The sequence below is a fragment of the Tiliqua scincoides genome, chromosome 5, assembly GCF_035046505.1.
Source record: "Tiliqua scincoides isolate rTilSci1 chromosome 5, rTilSci1.hap2, whole genome shotgun sequence".
Lineage (NCBI taxonomy): Eukaryota > Metazoa > Chordata > Lepidosauria > Squamata > Scincidae > Tiliqua > Tiliqua scincoides.
Window position 1 is genome coordinate 36,198,266 of NC_089825.1, and position 20,540 is coordinate 36,218,805.

The 20,540-nt window shown below is 41.1% G+C and overlaps 1 protein-coding gene across 4 annotated transcripts in view; it reads right to left on the reverse strand.

Moving 5' to 3' along the window:
* Positions 1-6,900: 6,900 nt before the first annotated feature.
* IGF2BP3 (insulin like growth factor 2 mRNA binding protein 3) overlaps positions 6,901-20,540 on the reverse strand; it is a 92,561-nt gene continuing 78,921 nt past the window's right edge. For 2 of the 4 annotated variants that reach the window (XM_066627699.1, XM_066627696.1), the window contains 5 exons: positions 15,841-15,960; positions 13,094-13,168; positions 10,180-10,311; positions 8,301-8,414; positions 6,901-7,373 (listed from right to left, as the gene is read on the reverse strand). In XM_066627699.1, coding sequence (XP_066483796.1) covers positions 7,272-7,373; positions 8,301-8,414; positions 10,180-10,311; positions 13,094-13,168; positions 15,841-15,960 — 543 coding nt within the window. In that variant the 3' untranslated portion in view covers positions 6,901-7,271. Of the gene's footprint in view, positions 7,374-8,300; positions 8,415-10,179; positions 10,312-13,093; positions 13,169-15,840; positions 15,961-20,154; positions 20,178-20,540 lie in introns of all 4 variants that reach the window. The other 2 variants (XM_066627698.1, XM_066627697.1) reach the window with 2 other exon arrangements.

Below are 20,540 nucleotides of genomic sequence, written 5' to 3' on the forward strand. Positions count from 1 at the left end.
ATCTTTTACATACAATTTCTTACAAAGTTACAATGACATTTCTACACTATCATGGAACAGGTAGGGATGTAATCATGGTGGGGAAGTAGAGTACAAGGACTGCTGTAGCAAGAGTGCTCAGATGCTGCCTTAAATTTACAAAAGGATCTGAATTGAGAGATGCACTCAAGCACAACAGGAAGCAAACAGAGACACTTGCTTCTGGAATAAGATAGAGGTGGATGGGAGGTAAGCTGGAGGGGAGAAAGTAATGCTGCATGAAACCTCTCCCAGCAGAAGAGGAGAAAGTTCTAAGAGATGCAGGCAGGGCAACCTGAGTAAGCATATATAGGAGTGCAATTAATATACCTTTTATATTCAATTCTCTTCAAAAGCTAAGCCTAGAATGTTTTATTTAGTAATGCAGCCCAGTCAGTTTAAGCAGCAACAAGTGGAAGGCAATGCAAACACTCCAGTGAAGAAGTTTAAAACTTTTTTGTATTATATTACTAGGGCAATGGAGATGTCAGGAAGAACACCTGCATAAATTTACCACCCCACAGATATCAAGTTGCAATATTTTTGTATTTCTCTTTAAGCATCTAAGAGCAAGTGCCCCCCTCCTACCAATACAGGCTCTTTATACTTTTAACTGCATGCACAGGTCCAGCCTTGTTATACACAGATTTTTTATACTCAGATTTGACTCAACACGAATGGCCCCTGCAAATGAGAAGGAATGTGCTGATCCCTGGAGAAGGGAAATGAACCCGTTTAAAAAAAACTGCTTTTTACTGTTGCAGAGAGAGAGAGTGATACAAGCGATTACAGGTATAACCTAAGTATCCACAGATTTTTCTCTCAAAGCTGATGAAAAGGGCCCTTTAAATTAAAGGAAAACAGTCCTTTCATACCAGAGAGGGCAGGCAGCTGACAATCCACCAATCATTCTCTCTACAGGCTTCCTTCCCCCTGAAAGGCTAAATGGCAGTAATTATCACTTTCTCCATTCTTTACCCCTTGCTGGGGTTCCTGGTGAAAGGAGGGATTGCTGCCTCTTAGTGAAGCCTAAGGGCCTGGTGAGACAGATTGCCTCTGTGCATTTCAGAAGGTCAGCAAGGGTGCTTTTAAATCACAGAAGGGACTTTTGTTTTTTAAATTGATTTGCTATAGTGTGTATTTTGCCATCCATGTGTGTTCTTGGAACAGAACCCTCACAAATAATGAGACTCAACCTGTATTCTAGGTTTCATTTTCCCACAATTCATTTTAATTAGTCCAACTACAATATCATTTGAGTTAAATTCACAATACACACACACTGTGTAGACCAGTGATTTTCAACCTTTTTCATCTCAGGGCACACTGACAAGGCATTAAAATTGTCACGGCACGCCATCAGGTTTTTGACAATTGACAAGGCACACTATGTTGCCAGTGGAGGCTCACATCCCCCATTGGCCCTACTTACAAATGACCTTCCCCCAAATTCCTGTGGCACACCTGTGGACCACTCACAGCACACCAATGTGCCACGGCACAGTGCTTGAAAATGGCTGGTGTAGACTAAAGGTAAATGGAAGTTGAAATACTGTAGAAGGAATTTATTCTTACACTAAAAAATTCTCTCATTTAGTGGCTCCTATATGATTTTTTAAAAGACAAAACACTGTAAGTAGTGGCCATTATGGCACTGTTCTAATGAATTCCATAATCAAGCATTGGACAATTTGGAATTCACTGCTGAGCTTATGCTTTACATGACACTGTTTCTGACATGTCATTGGCTAGAGACGGGTGTCAAACATAAGGCCCACAGGCCAAATGGGCCTCCATTATAATTGGGCTAGTGGTGTCAATAACGTTCTTATTACGTTTTTGTTGTTTTATGTTATCTGCTAGTGGTGTTTGCTCTGTGTATTATCTATTATGCCAATAATAGTTTTGGATTAGAAAACACAGGCCTACAAAATTGAGGGTCAGAAAAGTTTTTCCCAAACTTTATGGTAGTTTGATATTAATTTGGGGTGCCGATTCCGAAGATGGCATCTGTTTTGCCCTATCATGTCTAGTTTTGGAGATATAGTATAGCCTCTTTAGTGAATGGTTCAGGCAGCTTCCTCATGAGCCATGAGGTAGGCTTCCTCATGAGGAAGCTGCCTGAACCATTCACTAAAGAGGCTATACTATATCTCCAAAACTAGACATGATAGGGCAAAACAGATGCCATTTTCGGAATCGGCACCCCAAATATACTCAGGAATTGGTGTAACGTTTAAGGAAGCAAAATGCGTGTTGGCCTGTTTAATTGGGCTGTCCCAGCTTGATAATTGGAGATGATATAATAAGATAATCTCATATCTTAAAAATATGAACAAGATTTGTGCATTTTCTCTTTTGCCATTTGCAACTAATGAGTTTCTATGTGAGAACAGTGCTTATTTCTGGTCATCTGCTTAATGATGTCACTTTCTGCTTAATGACATCATTTCCAGGCCTCAGCTGGCTCCATAAATGCTAACATCAGCCCTCTATATGAAATGAGTTTGACACCCTTGGGCTAGAACAGGGGTGCCCAAACCCTGGCCCTGGGGCCACTTGCGGCCCTCGAGGCCTCTCAATGTGGCCCTCAGGGAAGCCCCAGTCTCCAATGAGCCTCTGGCCCTCTGGAGATTTGTTGGAGCCCACACTGGCCCGACGCAACTGCTCTCAGCGTGAGGGCAACTGTTTGACCTCTCACATGAGCTGTGGGATGAGGGCTCCCTCCACTGCTTGTTGTTTCATGTCTGTGATGCAGTAGCAGCAGCAAAGGAAAGGCCAGCCTTGCTTTGTGCAAGGCCTTTTATAGACCTTGAGCTATTGCAAGACCTTCATCCATTCATATAAGTTCATCTTTAATATATTCATTTATGTAAACTTATGTAAATTTATTCAAATTTTAAATGTAAATTAATTCTCCCCCCCCCCGGCCCCTGACACAGTGTCAGAGAGACAATGTGACCCTCCTGCCAAAAACTTTGGACACCCCTGGGCTAGAATATAGGCACAGACTATTCTCAATCAGAACACTGTGCACACATGCTTAACATTTTTCCACACATGGTAGGGAAGATATGGGGACCGTATCTTTTCCATGAAAGATTGGGCAGGATTCTGAGTAGGGAGGGAAGAGGTTAAGCAGTGACCCACAGATTGCCAGTACTTTGTTCAGCAGTGTAGCCCTCTGCCTGCTTCTCATAGAAAGATTTTGGGAGAAATTGCATACAATGGAAGCATTAAAAGTAGTTTTGAGGGTGTTTCACTGGATGATGTTGAGAACAGGAAGAATCCACACCTCTTGGGGGTGGAAGCAGCATTTGCCCTTGGCCCTCTTTCAAGGGAAGGGCTGTAGCGCAGAGGTATGGGGCATGCTTTGCATGCAGAAACTCCCAGGTTTAATCCCTGGCACCCAAGGAGAAAAAAATCTTGTCTGAAATGCTGGGAAGCCAGTGGAAATACTAAGCTAAGTGAGTCAGAATAAGGCAGCTTTCTATGATTATATCATTTGCATCAGGTCCCAGGACTTTTTCTAGGCCCTGTTTAAGATTATCAAAGCACCTAGTGGTGCCTAGCCATATATTCTGTGGGGGGAGGGGGAGCTTCCCACTAGGCTCACCACAAGCTCTTAAGAAAACCAGTGAGAACCCATATAAACATCAGAGGGCATGGGAGATGTTTTCACATAATGTCCCTACAACATTTTAAATGTCTGTCTTGTGGCTTTTATTGTATGAATTTATAGTAAGCCATATCTTGGGCATCTTTTTAAGATCAGTAAATAAACCTTAAGTACTAAGCCACCAATTTCTGCATCATCACCACACATGCTACATCAAAATTTGAAGGAATCTTACCACATCCACAGCATGATCCACCCAAAGTTAGGCAGTTCTCAGTTCCACTGATTTCAAAAGGGAGAGATGTAGGCATTTGCTTAAATTGTTGAAGACAATGATGTTTAAACTTAATGCTGGACAATGAATTTAATTCTGGACCCTTGCCCCTAGTGTTTAAAATGTGGGCACATTGTTGGTTTATGTAATAATCTTTTCATGATTCCCAACACTGGTTGTGCCATTTTCACTTACTGAAGCACACAGAGATTAGATCAGTGAACTTTTTAATATTGTTATACACACTTGTAAGAAAGAGTGTCGGGATTGTCAGTACCTGCACTGCTTTGTGCTGCCTCAAAGGATGCAACCTTAGCTCAGTAGCAGAGCTTTGCATGTTTATGGTACCAGGTTTAATTCCTAGCATCTCTAGGCAAGACTTATGTTTGAAAACCTGGGCAGCTACTGCAAATTAGTATAGGTGGTACTGAGCAAGCCTGATCAAAAGTCTTTACTGAATATACAACTGTTTCCCAGTTTATCTGTCATTCTGTGCAAAGACAACCTGTTCCTTCTTGGCTTAGCAACTCCAGGCATTCATCAATGCCATCCTAGGACTGCTAAGATTCCCAGGGAGCCTTTGGTGAAGGCCTTTGTACATTGAGTGCTTGGCTGATGGGACAATTTTAACTACAGTATGAGAGATGTGGGAATCATCCCAGTTGCCTATAACTTAATCCGAAGTCCAGCTTCTAAGCAAACTTCAGAAGCTTGCAGCTGTGCACAGTTTGATGAGGTAAACAAAGGATGAACGATCAGAGGACAGGCAGTGGTGCCAAAACAGGACACTATCCATTTGAGTCAGTATCACACAGTTGCCAAGTTTGTCATATTCTAAGAGGGAAAACAAACACAAATATGTCTGATGATAGGAGTTAAACTCTTTATTCCATTCAGAGGCATCTGGCAAGTGAAGCTGCATTGGGGGCACATCAGAGGAGAAATGATCAATACTTTTGAGAATACTGAAGTCATTTACAGAATCATTTCCTAGCTATTTCCAAATACTCCAAAATTACCAAGTCTCAATTGAAAGTAAAAGTAATGATTTTCCACACTAAAGTCTAGAAATTTAAGAGAAATGACAATATTTAAATCAGCAGATGAAAATGCAGCACTTTTAAAAATAAAATTGTTATGAAAAACAAATCAATCTTTTCCCAATATCAAGAAAAGAATATTGGATGTAGACAACAACAACGAAAAAGAAATCACACTGACCTTCTCATACTTCAGTAATTGTAAATTCAATGTAAGAAAAAAATTCTCCTAAAGATTAGGTATAGTACTGTCCAAAAAAACCTTGTTTTTTCCTTCTGCTAAAACTACAACATAAATTGGTGGTTTTTAAACCAATTAGTAAAGAAAAGATGCAGTAAAAAAAACATCAGACCATTTTTCAAAAAGTTATCTAACCTGTACAACAATGATCTTTGGGGAAATGATCTATCCTATGTAGAAATGCCTCTATTTTAATATCAATCCAAGAGGTAGATCAACAAAATGGTGAAATAAACTTTTGTTTTTGCTCATTGTGCCCCTCAAATCAGTGCAGCAGCGTAGCAATTCCAATCTTCTCATGCACAGAAACATCACAAACAAAGGGTCCGAGGTAATAGCATGGCTCGTGCACACGGGAGGCGCGCACACGCACAGCAGTCTTTATGCACCATGTGTTGCCACATTGTTAAAACTGAGGTAGACTGAAGTTTATTGTAGAAACTTGAATGCATACTATCACAATCATGATTCAAATTACATTCTGCAATTAAAAAAAAATTTTGGTAAATTTCCTGTGATCCCTGCCTTTTGATAAATTCTTTTTGTGGTTGGTTGCAGAATGTGCATAAATCCTGCTGCATCTATTTTGTAAGCCAAGCTTGAGGTTGTATTAATTCATTTTTTTAAAAACCTTCGAAGTGGCTTAGTGTGGCCCTTAGTAGCGGCTGGATATGTAAACTTAGCCTTTCATTGCCTTTAAATGGGATCAAAAACAATGTTTGATCTCTCCTTCCCACCCTCCCCTGCCCAATATCATGGTAACCGAACACAGTATGAAGCAATCTGCTGGAGAGCAGAGAACCCACGCCTTGAAACTGCTCTAGCAGATCAAGCATCCTACCAAACTGAAGATGAAGCTTGCTCTTTGAAACGGAACTGTAAAGTACAAATGGGCTGCAAATGTTTAAGTGTAGCATTAGTAGGTAGGTAGTGATGGTCAAAGGCACAAAAGGGTTCATGCATCAATCAAGTAGTACAAGAAGAAAAAAAAACAAAAACACATGTCCAGTCTCCAGAAGACTTTCTAAAATGTACCCCCAAGTCCCAGCCTCTTGCCATCACTTCCTTGTTCTGTTCCCATCAAAGTACCATCACAAACTTTTTCATCCCATCCTAAAAGAAAAATAATGGCATTGCTGATATCAGAATGTTGGCATTTGTTTAGGTTTCGTTTGAACATTCACCGATTTTCCCTCCCCGCCCCCTCAAACAAATGATTGTGTTGAAACCCTCAGAAACAATCTGAGACTATATTTTTTCTATCTCACTCCCATCAGCCAGTAGCTAGAAGCAATCTACTATATTTTTTCTTCCCCCCTTCCCTCCCACATAAATTCTGTAGTACTTCTGGCTGCTGGCTGATCAAATTTTACTTTTTTTAAAAAAATAAAATGCTCAAGAACTATTAGCTTTATAAAGTATACAAAATACCAAACAAAAAAGCAAAAAAGGAACAATTTCTTATTTGAGGTATTAAATGCCTGAGGTAGTTTAGTAAAATGCATATTTATCTTTTCATGCCCTGGCCAACACCATTCAACACTTCCCTTAGTTTATACATGGCAGTGTTAGGTAAAAATGCAACCAAATGTTTAAAAGAAATGCCACTTGGTTAACATTGGGAGTAACACTTAACCTCATCAATCCCCTTGTTCTAAACCCAAACCCTCCCATAATCCCACCCTTCAATTATCTTTTCTTCTTTTTACAAGTGGACCTAGAAGAGCAATGCCTTTTCTTTTTAAACCAGTGAACTCAAAAGAGAAAGCTTCATTAAACCAAGTTCTAAAATTGCTGGGGAATAGTAAGAACAATAAAAAAGACTAACAAGTTTATGTTAAACTGTGAGAATAGAACAAAAGGGAAGTGAAGGAGTCCTTAGTTTAAAGCTGGGTTTCAAAAGTAAGAGAGCCTAAAGGATACATTTTCAGAGACAGCATGCCAACGGTGGCCTGGTCCTCAAACAAGTGACTGGCTTGGTGATACTTCTGCATATCATTCCAACAGGTGCCAAGAACCTGTCCATTACAGTCTCTCTTTGGTCTGGCATCCGTCTCCGAAGGGTCTTTTCCTAAGTGTTTATTTTCGTCTCTGCTGAGGCGGTCCACTTTGTGCCGTCTTTTGCTGCTGCTGCTGCCTTCTTACCTGAGCCAGTATTTCCTGAATTTTTCGCTGGGCAAGCTGCAAGGGAATGGAGTTTCTAGTCAGTTCCAACTACCACTTTTATGGTACCCTGATCTTTATAATTTTCTCCTTCTCCCACATCATGCATTTTGGATAGATAATTTATACTTATAGCAAATTCAGGTAGATAAGTGCCAATCAGATCAGAAGCAAATTGGATCCATCTACAGACAAGGTAATCACTCCTACACTTGGGGAGCTCCACAAGTGTAGCTCATTAAGTTCCAGGCAGCCCAATTCTATCCCGCACTGGAAAGGGGAGGCCAGCTGGCCTGCTTCGTATCCAGAGCGGAATTGGGGTTGGCTGCTGCTTAGCCAAGAGCAAGAGGAATTCCTTTCCCTAACCCCGGATAAAGCCACAGCAGCCCAAATGGGGCTACTCGGATCTGTGCCACCTCAAAAGGTGGCGCATATCCGAGCAACCTGGAGCTGCTCCAGGACACCCGGGACCATGGTTAGGATTCAGGACAAGCACAGATGCTGGCCCCATCCTCCACAGCCTGTCCAGAAGCCCGTCTGCCGCCCACCCCCCGCCTCAAAATGCCTCCTTCCCACCCTCCCCACATGGGCCTGATTTGGCTGGCATGGGCTTACCTTTGCACCGGCCAAACAGGGTATGGGCCAGTCTCTCTCCTCTCTTGGTGGCGCGAAAGTGCTTTACACTTTGGGCTGGCCCAAGTCCTTTCATGGATTGCACTCTAAGTTAGTTAATTTTTAAAAATGAGGACAATTTCTATAAACCATGGGACCTTCCATGGAAAACAGCATGCCAACTCATTTAACAAAAGTTTGGTTGTCCTTTTTGGAGTACCTGCCCAGCCACAGCTGGTAGAAATGATCAACACACTGAAAACTTAGGTGGTCTATGTAAACAAGCTACATAAATTATGTAATTTCTTCTTGCCTGTTGGCACATCCACCTACCTGACATGCATAAAAATGGCCAGTAATTTTTACAACCACCTGATCATTCTCATCAGGTGTTTGGTCACGAGGAACAACAACTTCTGCACTTGTCAAATTCTGAAGCTCATTTACCTGTAAAACAAACAGGAAAATCATTATAGAATTCTTTGAAAAGGTCAACATGCATGTGGATGCGGGAGAACCCGTAGTCATTATATATCTGGACTTTCAGAAGGCATTTGACACAGTCCCTCACCAAAGGCTACTGAAAAAACCCCACAGTCAGGGAATTAGAGGACAGGTCTTCTCATGGATTGAGAACTGGTTGAAGGCCAGGAAACAGAGTGGGTGTCAATGGGCAATTTTCACAATGGAGAGAAGTGAAAAGCGGTGTGCCCCAAGGATCTGTCCTGGGACCAGTGCTCTTCAACCTCTTCATAAATGACCTGGAGACAGGGTTGAGCAGTGAGGTGGCTAAGTTTGCAGACGACACCAAACTTTTCCAAGTGGAGAAGACCAGAAGTGAATGTGAGGAGCTCCAGAAGGATCTCTCCAGACTGGCAGAATGGGCAGCAAAATGGCAGATGCGCTTCAATGTCAGTAAGTGTAAGGTCATGTACATTGCGGCAAAAAATCAAAACTTCACATATAGGCTAATGAGTTCTGAGCTGCCTGTGACAGATCAGGAGAGGGATCTTGGGGTGGTGGTGGACAGGTCGATGAAAGTGTCGACCCAATGTGCGGCGGCAGTGAAGAAGGCCAATTCTATGCTTGGGATCATTAGAAAAGGTATTGAGAACAAAACAGCTAATATTATAATGCTGTTGTACAAATCGATGGTAAGGCCACACCTGGAGTATTGTGTCCTGTTCTGGTCGCCGCATCTCAAAAAAGACATAGTGGAAATGGAAAAGGTGTAAAAGAGAGCGACTAAGATGATTACTGGGCTGGGGCACCTTCCTTATGAGGAAAGGCTACGGCGTTTGGGCCTCTTCAGCCTAGAAAAGAGATGCCTGAAGGGGGGACATGATTGAGACATACAAAATTATGCACGGGAAGGACAGAGTGGATAGGGAGATGCTCTTTACACTCTCACATAACACCAGAACCAGGGGACATCCACTAAAATTGAGTGTTGGGGGAGTTAGAACAGACAAAAGAAAATATTTCTTTACTCAGTGTGTGGTTGGTCTGTGGAACTCCTTGCCATAGGATGTGGTTATGGTGTCTGGCCTGGACGCCTTTAAAAGGGGATTGGACAAAGTTTCTGGAGGAAAAATCCATTACGGGTTACAAGCCATGATGTGTATGCGCAACCTCCTGATTTTAGAAATGGGCTATGTCAGAATGCCAGATGCAAGGGAGGGCACCAGAATGAGGTCTCTTGTTATCTGGTGTGCTCCCTGGGGCATTTCATGGGCCGCTGTGAGATACAGGAAGCTGGACTAGACGGGCCTATGGCCTGATCCAGTGGGGCTGTTCTTATGTTCTTATTGCACCATCCCTATAGTGCAGGGGGTCTCTGGCCCAGGGGCCAGATGCACCCCACAGTGAGCCTCTATCCGTCCCGTGGGCAGCCTCTTGTCCCCTGAAAGCCTCTGGCCCACTTGACTGAACATGACCAGAGCTATGCTCTGATTGCATCAGGAGGGAGTTCTGAGGGCCGGAGAGGCTGAGTGAATGAGCCCACTCGTTCATTTATTCATTCATCTAAATTCTAGCTCTAATTTATTTATTTAAATTTTATATTTAAATTTTTTTCCAGCCCTCAGCACTGCACCAGATATTTCATGCGGCCCCCTGGCCAAAAAGTTTGGAGACCGCTGCTGTAGTGTATCATAGTCCACAGTGGTCAAAGTTAATTTTTACACAATTCGGTTTTTCTCCAGCTACTTGCCGTTTTGCCTCCTTTACCAATCACTCTACCAGCAGCGTAGGATGGTACTTTTATATGAGCTTCAAGTTTTACTTCTTCTTTAGGTCCAAAGAAATTTTCTTCCTTAAGTTTCCCATAGATTCTTCCTTGAGCCTGAAAAGTTAATTATATCCCAATAAACAGATTCATCCAATACTGCACTTTGTTTTATTTATTTATTTGCTCAATTTTTAGACTGCTCTTCTGGGAGATCACAGCAGTTTACAAAACATTGACAAGCACAATCAGATTTTTACCAACATTTAAAAAGCAGCACTAAAAGCAATATGAACTGTGCAAGTTAAAGAGTCAGGAAGGTCCTGCCAAATAAAAACAATGTTAGCTTCTTCTTTAAAACTAGTTATGGGTGAAAAGAGAGTTCCACAACAGTGAGGCAACCTTCAAGACCTTCAATGGTCTCTTGTGCCCACCAACCATATCTTTGTCAATGGTGGGTCAAATTATAGGGCCACCAATGCAGATCTCTGGGGTCAGGCAAGCGGATATGGGAGAATGTGGTCTTTCAGATAACTTGGTCCCAGATCATTAAGGGGTTTTAAAAACTAAGATTAGCACTCAAAGGATCCATTCTGTCCAACCCTCTAGTGCTGATCCAGCTGCAATGCAGTAAGGGAACATTTGTTCCTTTTTCTTGAGGGGACCTCTGTGGCTACCTCCAACTGCAGGATGCAGCCCACGCCCTGTTGGCATGGCTTTATCAATGCTGGAAAGTCAGATAGGATTGGGCCCCGAATTAAGACTGGAAGAAAGCTGGTAATAAGCACAGATGTTGCAAAGTAAGTATTGCATGCTCCCATCTAATTTCCTCCTCCAGGAATCTGGCAGTGGCCCAGTTGAAGCTTATAAGCCATTTTTAGAGCCAACCCCATGTACAGCACATGTTACAATAATCTAATCTGGACTGGATCAGAGCAAACTGAATCATATGTGCATGTCCCAAGAAAAACCTATAGGGCTATAGAAAAGTGTGCCCAATATACGTCATATAGGCAGGCTGGGGAGAAAGAAGCAACTTTTCTTCTCATTGGTTATTCCATTGCTTCATCACTCATATTCTAATCAGAAGAGCAGATGGTCAGAAAAAGATGAAAGCAAGTAAAGAAACAGCTTCTAAAACTATATCATAAGCATAAGAAGTGATTTGCTGAATATATTGCTACTATAATATTTATTTTTCTAAATATCCATAAAGACTATGATTGCTGGAAGTTTAAAGGTCCAATTAATAGATTATCTCATAAGATTATAAAATACATTTTTCACATTTTTTCATAAAGTCAGTGAGCTTCACAGCTGAGGTTTAAACCTGGGTCTCCCCCAGTCACCATCCAGCATTTAAATAACTATACAACACTGGCTCTCAATTTGTTACTTGTGATAATACAGGCTCCTGCTTTTGCAGGCGACTTTTGCATTATTCCAAGTTGCTCCACTATTGGAAATGCTGTATACCAAGAAAATTGACTGGAGTATTTAAACGTCCCTCAAAAACTGTAGCGTTTGACATTGGAAGTCACAAGGTCTTAAGAGTTATTTCTGGTACGCAGTTCTCTCTCTATTGCAAACTGCTGTTATCTATAACTGTCAGGACCTTTTTGGATCTTCTTTGGCTAATGACTTAGGAGTTCATAATCAGCTTGCCAATGCCATTTGTCCAGTCAGTCATTAGATAAAGATGGTCCTCTTTGTGGTTTTGAGAAGCCCAGATAAGTGTGTGTCTTTCTGATGTTGAAACCTCATCTGATTTTTTCTATTTCATCTTTTTTTTTTGTTGCTGAATTCTCAATGTCATTTTCCTACTGAGTATGCACATTTTTTTCTTAGCCAACTTCCTTTTCTAATGTCCACCTCCTCAGTTAATTTTCTCCTTAATGAAGTGATGACTGGTCTAAATAATTCAGCTATTATTGATGAGTACATCAAGATCAAGACTGTGAATAATAGTCAGAAATATTGTAATCCCTACAAGTGTGTATAGACGTTGTCAGATAGGAGGGCTATTTATATGGACTGAAGACTAACTGTAAATGTGTTACCAGAGCAGAAAGTGTAAAGTGAACAACTTCCATGCATCTGAAAGATTACTACAAGAACAACCTAAACAGTTTATCCTGGTAACCTGCATTTTTTGAGTACTCTATTTTTAGAGAATTGACAAGTGTTTTTATGCTTACACAAGACCTACGGTCCACCAATCCACTCACCACTCTTGGCATGTGGAGTATTTCACTGTCCTCTGGGGTGTGTTGAGAGAAGTACAACCTTGTTCTCCAGCTTGGAGCTGAAGACAGGGTTGGATCTTCCCACAGTTATGTCGAACTTAGAAATTCAGCTCAACTATAGAGAAGGTTCACATTTCCCTCTCCAAACTCTAAGCAGGAGAGGAAGGTTGCCATTTTGGTGCTGTGCCACCAAGTTGCTCCAACTGCTTCTGCAGCCCAGCACCAAAAACAATTCTTTCCTCATTTCCAAGTTTGAAGCATTGAAGCACAGATCACCCCCAAATTTGCTCTGGCCTTCTGCAACAACAAAGTCTCTGTCCACTGTTCCAAACTTGGAGCTGAGCAAGGGATTGTCTTTGAGCTCATACACAGGTAGTGCTGAGATTAGGGGCAGAGGAACTACAGGGTTCTGGTACTCATGAATTTTGCCTTGACTACCAAGGCCAGCCAAAGATTGTGGACTCTTGCACAAGACATCTGGCCAAAGCATTTTGTTCAAACTTAACCTCTCCTATGAATAATAATCATATGATTCAACTGTAATGGTTTGTAACCAAGCATAACATGTCTACAAAGTTTAGGTGCTCTACATGCATCTTTTACTGATGCATCTTCAGGTACAAACATGAACTGGTAGCTTTAGAACACAGTACCTTGAACTGTGCCTCTGGTGGTCCAGTAATTATTACCATTCTCAGTTTAGCATCTGGTCCTTCAGCAGGTGCAATCTAGAACACAGAAGTATTAAGAAAAACACAGTAAACTGAGTAGTTGGGGGGGGTCTAGACCAATCTGATGCATAGCAGCAACACACACACCCCTAACTGACAATATGAATTTATTCATTTGTACCCTACTTTTCTCCTCAAAAGGTACCCAAAGTGGCTGACAATAACTTTTAAAAATACAACCATATAAAACACAAAGTAAATAAAAATATCAGATACAAAACAAATATTAAACATCAGCAGCAACCAGTCACAATAAGAGGACCTAAATGAACTACTAATAATAAGCATGAAAGTGGGTGTTAAATTTTCCCATTAATTCAAATCCATTAAGGCAATGGTTCTCAAACTTTTAGCACCAGGACCCACTTTTGGTCACAACCCACAATTTGAGGATCACTGCATTAAGGCAGTGGTTCCCAAACTTTTTAGCAACAGGACCCACTTTTTAAAAATGACATTATCAGAACTCACCTATCTTAAGACTTTTAAAAAAAAGACATTGAGAAAGAAACCATTTATTCACTTACATGTAATAACCACCCCCAAAAAGATGCTCAATCATTTATCTCTCTTATTTACACATGCTTACAAACAGCAGAACCTGAACTTTTTGCAGGACAATTAGCAGCTATATGATTTTTGAATAGCCTACGGCAGTGTTTCTCAAACTGTGGGTCAGGACGCACTAAGTGGGTCACGAACCAATTTCAGGTGGGTCCCCATTCATTTCAACATTTTATTCTTAATATATTAGACTTGATGCTACCATGGTATGTGACTGCATTTGAGGAATGTTACAGACCAGTACTTTTAACAAGCTACCATGTATATTCAATAAATGGGACTTGCTCCTGGTAAGTGTGGGTAGGATTGCAGCCCAGGATTATTAAAAAAATTTTCTGCTTGATGATGTCACTTCCAGTCATGACATCACTTCCGGTGGGTCCTGACAGATTCTCACTCTAAAAAGTGGGTCCCGGTGCTAAATGACTTAGGCTGACTTACGAGGGTATAACCCTAGTGACTTTTTTTTCCCCTGAAAAGCCTGTCTTCATTTAATCCATCTTTTCTCTTACTGATTGAAAGAAAATCCAAAAGCCAGATTTGGAAAACTTCTGCAGTGTGATTAAGAAGTCTGAATGGATTAAGATCTCCTCTCACACTGGAAATAAGTAAACAAAACAATGATTTATTTGGTCATGAATGGAATTTGAGCCCATGCACTGGACGAATTCTGGTTACTTAAATCATGACTTTATGGCTCATCCAAGCTAGAGCTATGATTTTAACAATGGTTTACAAATTATAAATTAAACCAGCATTTGAAACCCAAGTTCCAGTTCCATTTCAAAAGCTGCTTTAATTCTGGTTTTAAGCCACAATTTAGGCACAGATCTGGGTTGGGTTGAGCTACAGAACTGTGGTTTAACCATGTTCTGATGCTGCATCATGGCTCAATCATGATCATGGCAATCTGGGAAATAATTGTGAGATTTTCTACTCAATGGTTACTTATCCCTAACTTAAAACAAACTACTAACTAAACCCCCCTACTCTGATGATGTTGCTAATTTGATGCTCTTTATCAAGCGGTCAAGGTAGACATGAGATTGAGGAAATGCATTAAAGCGAGCAATTGTCTAGAGCAGTGATTTTCAACCTTTTTCGTCTCAAGACACACAGACAAGATACTAAAATTGTCAAGGCACACCATCTGTTTTTTGACAATTGACAAGGCACACCATGCTGGTGGTGGGGGGCTCACATCCCCCAATGGCTCTACTAATAAATGACCCTTCCCCAGATTCCCACGGCACACCTGCAGACCATTCATGGCACATCAGTGTGCCACGGCACAGTGGTTGAAAAGGGCTGGTCTAGAAACTGAACTTTAACAATAAGCACATGACAGGTGACATTTTGAGCTCTTATTTAGACTGAAGCATTTAGAGCAACACGAGAAGCATATTCTTTTAGACCAGGGGTGTCAAACGTAAGGCCCAGGGGCCAGATGTGGCCCCCGGATGCTTTTTATCTAGCCCTCAGGCTCTCAGCTGCTGAGGAGTTACAGCTGAAATGGCAGCCCGCATGAAAATTGGGCTTTCCCAAATCTTGAAATATGATCAAGATTTGTATACTTTCTCTTCTGTAATTTGCAGTTAATGAGTGAGAACAGGGTCTGATTTCTGGCCATAAGTTGCTTAATGTCACTTTCTGCTTAATGACATCACTTTCAGCCCTCAGCTGGAGCCCTGAATGCTATCTTCGGCACTCTGTATGAAACGAGTTTGACACCCCTGTTTTTTTTGACAGATTTTATATCTTTCATTAAAGTCATTTCCAGTTTTTTACAATATGGTAAAATAACCTTCAACATACAAACATGGCCCCAGGTTTAGTGGTGTTAAGAATATTGCCTGGAAGGTGAGACCACCAAGGTTTTGCAGCTTATATTGCACCCCCTCAAAGAACTTCTAGAAACATGTTTCTAATTATCTTGTCTCTGAAGAAGCCAGTATGATGCATTCCATAATCATCATCAGGGCATTTACCGCTTTACATTCAAATCAGGGCATCTAAGAAAGACATACAACACAACAAACACTTGTAGAAACTTGTTAAAAGTTATGAGGACTGAAGATAGTTGAAACTGATCAGTTTACTATTACCTTAATAGATGCACCTGCAAAACGAGAAAGTTGTTTGATGTGCTGCCCCTGCTTGCCAATAATGGCTCCCACTGCCAAGGCTGGGATGAACAAATGAACAGTCTCAGATTCAGGCTGTTGCTGGGGTAAAGAAAAAACAGTTTATTGCTTATCTGAACTGTAGTAGGACAAGTAAAGCTGAAAGCAGAAAATAAATATACCATCCACATAATGGTTGAATAAACTCTTGTTAAAGTGTAGTACAAAATGTAGTCAGTAAACAAGGGCAGACGTATTTCTTTTAGTAAATATCTGGAAACCCAGTATATCACAAGCTATATATAAACTCAGCATGAAGAGAAGAGAGCAACACAAAATGGTATTGTTCTTGGAACCGATGTGTGTAGTAAGTTGGTTGATGAAGCTATTCTGCTACTTGCTATGAATGATTCAATCATTTACATGGTTTGGGATGTTAAGTTGATACCTTTATGTCATCACATAGTTAGTTCCATTACCAGTTCTGATGAAAAGCTGTGCATATCTGTTGACTTTTCAGGTATTTTTTTTTTGTACTAGATATCTCTCTGAGCTCTGATATTTAGATTCATTATCTTTACTCAAGACAGATTATGGATAAAACCCAAAGTTTGCTTAAACTTTTCCTTAAACATACACTGTACAACCAACCACCCCAAGGACAAAAAGAAAACCAAAGGAACAAGCCAAACACAATTAGTTTCGGTGGACTCAAAATGTAAACACATTCTAGTACAGTGGTTCCCAAACCTTTTAGCACTAGGACCCACTTTTTAAACCACTCTATCGTGACCGAACTAGCTTTACAAAACTAAAAAACAGCACAGTTTCACCTTAGGAGATGCTCATGCCCCTGTTATTATCCTTTATACTATGGTGAGGTGGGGGGACTGCCTTCTGGCACATTTATTGAGCTCCACATATATTGAATTAGAACAATTCTGGTGCCCTTGAGTTCCCATTCAGCTCAGCTTTGAGAAGAGCCAAGGCACATTTGCCTACTCATGAGTAAACATGCACATGCCGCTTAGTTTCGCTTTCCATAGGGCAGAATACATTTTCCCTAGTCAGCTTAGAGCCTTCATTATTGAGTGGTTTTTGGACCCTGCATTCATCAGATCAAGACCATTCTGGTGTTGCATTCCTCTCAGCCTGCCCTTCAAAAAGCATGTAGGCATGGGCAATTACTTGTGAGTAAACAGACACTTGTGGCTTGGTTTCACTTTCCATAGGGCTCAATACACTTTCCTTGTCAGCTATCTGCTTGTCAGTTTCACAACCTATCAACAACAGGTTGCAACTCACTAGTGGGGCCCAACCCACAGTTTGGGAAACTCTGCTCCAGTATACCGACTACTCCCAGTAGTGCCGAAACACAAAAATTTTCCAAATAGCCATATACACAACAACCAGTTATTAAAAAGAACTGAAACTGTTCCACAATGTTATTTTTCTTCTTCTGTGTGTAATGTGAGCATGTAAATGTGCTCATATACATACTTTATGCTGTGATAGAAGGAAATATTAAAAAACAAAAATCCCTCCATAACTCATGAAGCCTTTCAGAAGTTTGGGCTAACTGAGTCACTGCACTGTCTCAGCTTGTTATAGGATAAATCATTTTGCCCAAGAGCAATTGGTGGGTAATCTAATTTGGCAACGATAAACACGCCTGTATAGATTCTATATGGTTTCTTCTCATCTACAATCCATAACTGTCAGTTTTTTATTCTTTGGAAAAGTCTTTTGGTTCCTGTACTTTGCAATTTTCCCTTCTCAAATAAACAAGAGGCAAAAGTACAGCAAAATGACTGCTTATCAAGCACCTCTTAAAAATTATGGAAAGGTATGGCTGGCTAGAATTTCAGTCCAACATCCACAGGAATTTTGGATTTTGTGATTAAAAAAAAAATCTGTCCTTTCTTGTGAATTTTAAGGGAAGGAAGACAGATAGCTCCTCCCTCTGGGCTGGAAAATCAGACCCCCATTTTGAACTGCAGAAGTCTCAATCCCCTGATTCTGAGAACACACCTACATATTTTGCATGATCAGCTGGCAATTCTAATAAAACACATAATACAGAATCAATGACTGAAACGTCTCCCCTTTTCCAATAGCATTTTTATGGTAGGGGGGTGTCATGGAGGGACGGGAAGGGACCGAGAAATCAACTGAGAACTTCACACTAGGGAGATCATGAGATGGAAACTAATCATGCAAGAGTTCCCTCATGAACAGAACAATATGACTGTTCACATATCTCTTTTCTTCTTTTGAAAGGGAAGAGGACAGCTAACAAGTGGATGTCCTAAAGCAGTAACTCCATGGTGGGTGACCCCCCCCACCTCTTAGTACCACTCCACCTATGGAAGCTTCTAGTCCAAAAGGTGGCTTCTACAGAGGTGCAAGTCAATTTAAGCCATTTATGTCCAACAATTGCATATATGCAATAGGGACCAAATGTGTATACCTGTGGGCCAGGCAAAAATGGATTAACACCACCTGGTGACCCTGCATATCTCCTCTAGAGAGGCTCCATTGAGAAGAGGTTGCAGCAACCCTTAACAGAGCAGGCCAGGATAAACTCCAGGATCCTCATATTACTGAATGCATTTGTCAGGGCAATACTTTTGTCTTCAAGATCAACACACTTAAAGGAGCAACTCCTCCTTCTGTTACCCACTGGATCTTGTTTATTTCTTTTAAGTTTGTCTCTTGCAAACAGAGCACAACTGCAAGCAGCCTCACAGGTTCAAAAGCAGGAACTTTTCTAGGAAATGAGGGCCAATAACTCCCCTCCTGCAGTTTGAAATGGGAACTAACCTTTTTGGCCAGGAGAGAAGCTTTCCTCCATGCCATCTTTTATCTACCTCACAAAGGGGAGAATGTAGGAAAAATGCCTTTTGGTAATAAACCCCACTCCAAATTATTTTCTCCTCTGTAGCTACAATGATACTAACACCCTCTGTTCCCTCTCTCCACTTCACACCATCTGTCACCATTGGCAAACTTCTCTTCCCCTCCCCCAACCAGCCACCTACAGTAGTATCTATTTAAATTGCTTTTTGGTGCCTATTACATTGTGTGAACACTTGCTTTCTCACCTTGTCTCCTTAAATTAATGTCTTGTCACCTTTGTAAGCAGAATCGGTTTTCATATTCACGGGCCCTTTTTCTTAAAATAGGATATCTGTCATACCTTAAGTATGCCTTAGCAAGTCACAATCCTAAATTCAAATGACAAGACACATACATACTCACTCTACTTCTTGAGGGTAAGATTGAACAGGCAAGTTAAAAAAACTCCCCCTCATCTATTTATGAATCTCAGTGCCAGTTTAATTAAGATCCAAGTGATTATGCAATTTGAACACTTTTACCATAAGGAAAACAGAGAGCTCAGTTTTAAACAGTATACAGATTTCATCTTTAAAACCACTTATTGAGTTTGCCATGTAAACTGCCGTTTGTTGAAAAGCAGTATATAAATATTCTTAAAGTGCATATGAGTTGAAGTATGACACGACTGAAGATTCACATTCTAATCTTGACTAGTTAACCATTTCTTTCTACATAGCATCAGTGGCGTCGCTAGGGGAGTGCGGGCCGCACCGGGTGACACGCACAGGGGGGTGACGTGATAAAATTGCGGTGGCTAGAAGTAACCCCACCATATTATAAACCGTTGGATGCGGAATTTCGAGCAGAATGCAATGCAAAAAACCTGAGTGAAATATCTCCTTTCTATCAAAAGTTATAGCCAAAAAACTGGAGAACAAAAATGCATGGAAAGTGAAAGTGAGCCATATTGTGCATTTACCTGTGGGTAGGTGAACTTGCCTTAGTCCGTCTGACTTTCCTGAGAGGAAAGGGCTGACTGAGAGGAATCCAATGACACCAGAATGGTCCTGATCCAATGAATGCAGTCCCCAAAAACACCTGAGAAGGAAGTCCCTCCCTCCCTCCAAGCAGACGAATGTATTGAGCCCTATGGAAAGAGAAACTAAGCCTTACAGTCACATTTACTTGCGAGTAAGCAAACGTGCCTTGGCCGGGGGACAGGCCAGGCAAAGGGGAATGTGAAGCCACCAGAATGGTCCTGATCTGATGGAACTGGAGCTCAACAAATGCTTCAGAAGCCAGGCCCCCTCCCACTAAAAAGGATCAAAACAGAGGCTTCAGCTGATAAGGTGAACTTTTTTGAGACTTCCAAAGCTAGGTGGATCCTGACAGTGATCTGGTTTAAACAGAAGTTCTTAAATTGAACTGGGCACTAGGTAGGGCTAAAAACCTTACTGATTTTGGAGGGGGAGGTATTACTGCCAGCAGGCTACAGAGGAAATTCACTTGGTGAACCAGGGCTGACTTCTACTTATTTAATTATTTGTTTTACTTTAATTATTTATACTTATTTTAATTTGCCTGATGATGTCACTTCCACCATGACATCACTTCTTGTGGGTCTTGGACAGATTGTCATTCTAAAAAGTGGGTCCCATTGCTAAAAGTTTGAGAACTGCTGCAATAAGGTATTAGTAAGTTGACACCCTGGGAGGGGGTGTGTGACACCACTAGTGACCAAAATCACTAAAAATCACAGTTTGGAGGAATAATACCATCATGTTATATATCAATCAATGCGTAATTTCATGCAGAATGTGTTCTACCAAAAGGTACAGCCA